Source organism: Populus trichocarpa, chromosome 1, assembly GCF_000002775.5.
Source record: "Populus trichocarpa isolate Nisqually-1 chromosome 1, P.trichocarpa_v4.1, whole genome shotgun sequence".
Classification (NCBI taxonomy): Eukaryota; Viridiplantae; Streptophyta; class Magnoliopsida; order Malpighiales; family Salicaceae; genus Populus; species Populus trichocarpa.
The window spans coordinates 47,440,203-47,442,461 of NC_037285.2; the positions used below are offsets into that span (position 1 = coordinate 47,440,203).

The 2,259-nt window shown below is 38.6% G+C and overlaps 1 protein-coding gene across 1 annotated transcript; it reads left to right on the forward strand.

Moving 5' to 3' along the window:
* LOC7490699 (uncharacterized protein At5g39865) lies at positions 1-1,357 on the forward strand. Its single transcript, XM_002298927.4, has one exon. It carries the CDS (start codon positions 157-159, stop codon positions 1,180-1,182), a length of 1,026 nt encoding a protein of 341 aa, XP_002298963.2. The 5' UTR covers positions 1-156; the 3' UTR covers positions 1,183-1,357.
* Positions 1,358-2,259: the final 902 nt, after the last annotated feature.

The following is a 2,259-nucleotide window of genomic DNA, read 5'->3' on the forward strand; positions in this document are numbered from 1 at the left end:
TTTAAAATTCCCTTCCTAAAAAAGTCATCCCCTGTATCTAACCCTGTGTCTCCACTCCCTGTGACTACTCTTGCTTTCCCTCTCAGTCTACTTCAAATTTCAAACACCAAAACAAGTTGAAGCCATCAACAACACTCTGCAGCTACCACCATCATCATGGGCTGTGTATCTTCTAATCTACTGAACAATGAGGATGAGTTCGCTCAACTAGGCAGCTCAGCGCTAAGTCACCACATAGTTTCACTCACTTCAACCACTTATGGCCTCCTCAATCTTGATCCGTTACCACCACCAACACCACCACCACAAACCACCACAACTCCTCCAACACCATCACATCGGTTCACTCTTGGCTCCATCTTCCCTACCCCTCTTACAGAACCTAAGTCCAAACCAGAAATCATTGATTCTTGGGAACTTATGTCTGGTCTTGACACCGATAGCTTTCGTTTCTCTCCCATTATCAAGAAAGACCAAGAAAGTTCCCATTTTTCATCCTTTTTCAAGAAACATCAAGAAACTCCTTTATTTAGCAAAGAAAACACCAGTCCAAAACTTCTTTTGAAGGATAGCTCCTTAGTTACCAAGAAGTGCCAAGAAAGTCCTTTATCTAGCCAAGAAAACAAGAACCCAAATTTTCTTTTGAAGGACAGTACAGGTTTGATTGATAAATTTGAGAGACTATGTCCACCCAGTGGAGAAGACAGAGTTGTGATCTACACAACGACTTTGAGAGGCATAAGAAAGACTTTTGAAGCTTGTAATGTAGTACGTGCAGCATTTGAAGGGTTTGGTGTGTTGATTTGTGAGAGGGATGTCTCCATGGACAAAGGGTTTAAAGAGGAGTTAATGGAATTAATGAGAGGGAAAGAGAGAGAGGCAATGGTGCCACCAAGGGTTTTTGTTAAAGGAAGGTACATGGGTGGTGCCGAGGAAGTGATGAGACTAGTTGAGGAAGGGATAATGGGAGATGTTTTAGAAGGGTTGCCTAAGAAGGGAGTAAAGGGTGTGTGTGAAGGGTGCGGAGATGTGAGGTTTTTGCCTTGTTTTTCTTGTAATGGGAGTTGTAAGATGGTGATGGTGGTTAAGGAGGAGCTGGGACAGAAACAAGGGAGGACTGTTGTGCTTAGATGCCCTGATTGTAATGAGAATGGTTTGGTGCTTTGTCCCATTTGTAGCTGACGCTCCAAGTTACAGTCTGTTGTATCCTGAAGTCCTATGTTGTATCATCATAAGTAAGTTATCTCAATTTACTTGTTTTGAATTTGAGCTGAAATGATAATGTTCTGTATTGAATTGGTGCTAATCCTATTGAATGTGGTCTATGTGCCAATACATGATCAATTTACTTTGCTTAGATTCAATAGTTTTAGATGATTCATACAAGCAACAAATTGTGGAAATGGGATTATCATATTTCTGCTGTTACATTTGGGACAAGGGGGCTAATGAATTGAAATGATCGACTCTAAAACAAAGATGTAAAACTTGTTCAGAATATGGGGAAGAACTTAAATTGATTGGTTTTTGTAGCATTGACTTTTATGTTGTTAAATGTTCTTTTTGATGGTTCGCTTCCTTATGTTAGATCTTGAGCATGATATAACATTGTCTCTTACACAAGATCTGAGACTATTGTTATAGAGAGAGTTGCAAGACTTTTTTTTTTTTTTTATGATGTGCTTAATCATGCTAAAGGTTAAAGTCTAGGTTGATCTAGTGTAGAATTAGAAGGTAATCTTAAAGCACCAAGAGGGAAGCTTCCCATAGTGCTTTCATCTATTTCAATTGTAAAGGAGGAGTTACTGGTTACACTCTAGGAACTCCTTTAGTCTCAGATTGTTTGATGTTATTGTTATTCTTTTTTATGTATTTCACTATATGCAGATTCGAGCGATAAATGCCTCAAACTAGGGAAGTGTTAAATTTACCAAATCCTTCTCATAACCACAGTAACATTTTTTTATGGCTTTGATTTTATTTCTGGAAAAATTTCCCAGAGGACTTAACTGATTCTGAGCTAGGTGTGATTTACATCTTGGCAATAGCAGCATAGTCTTACATCGTAAAATTTTCCTTCTCTTCATTTTCCTTAGAAGTACTAGGAACGCAGTTATATATCTTTGGTTTTCTATAGCACCATGTTCTTTGCACACTTTAGAATCATTTTGAACCGCAGAATTACTAGTACAACATCATTTGTGCAAATGGGAGGTGTTTAAAGGCTAGCACTTAGAGTTCGTTTTGCCCAACTTTTTC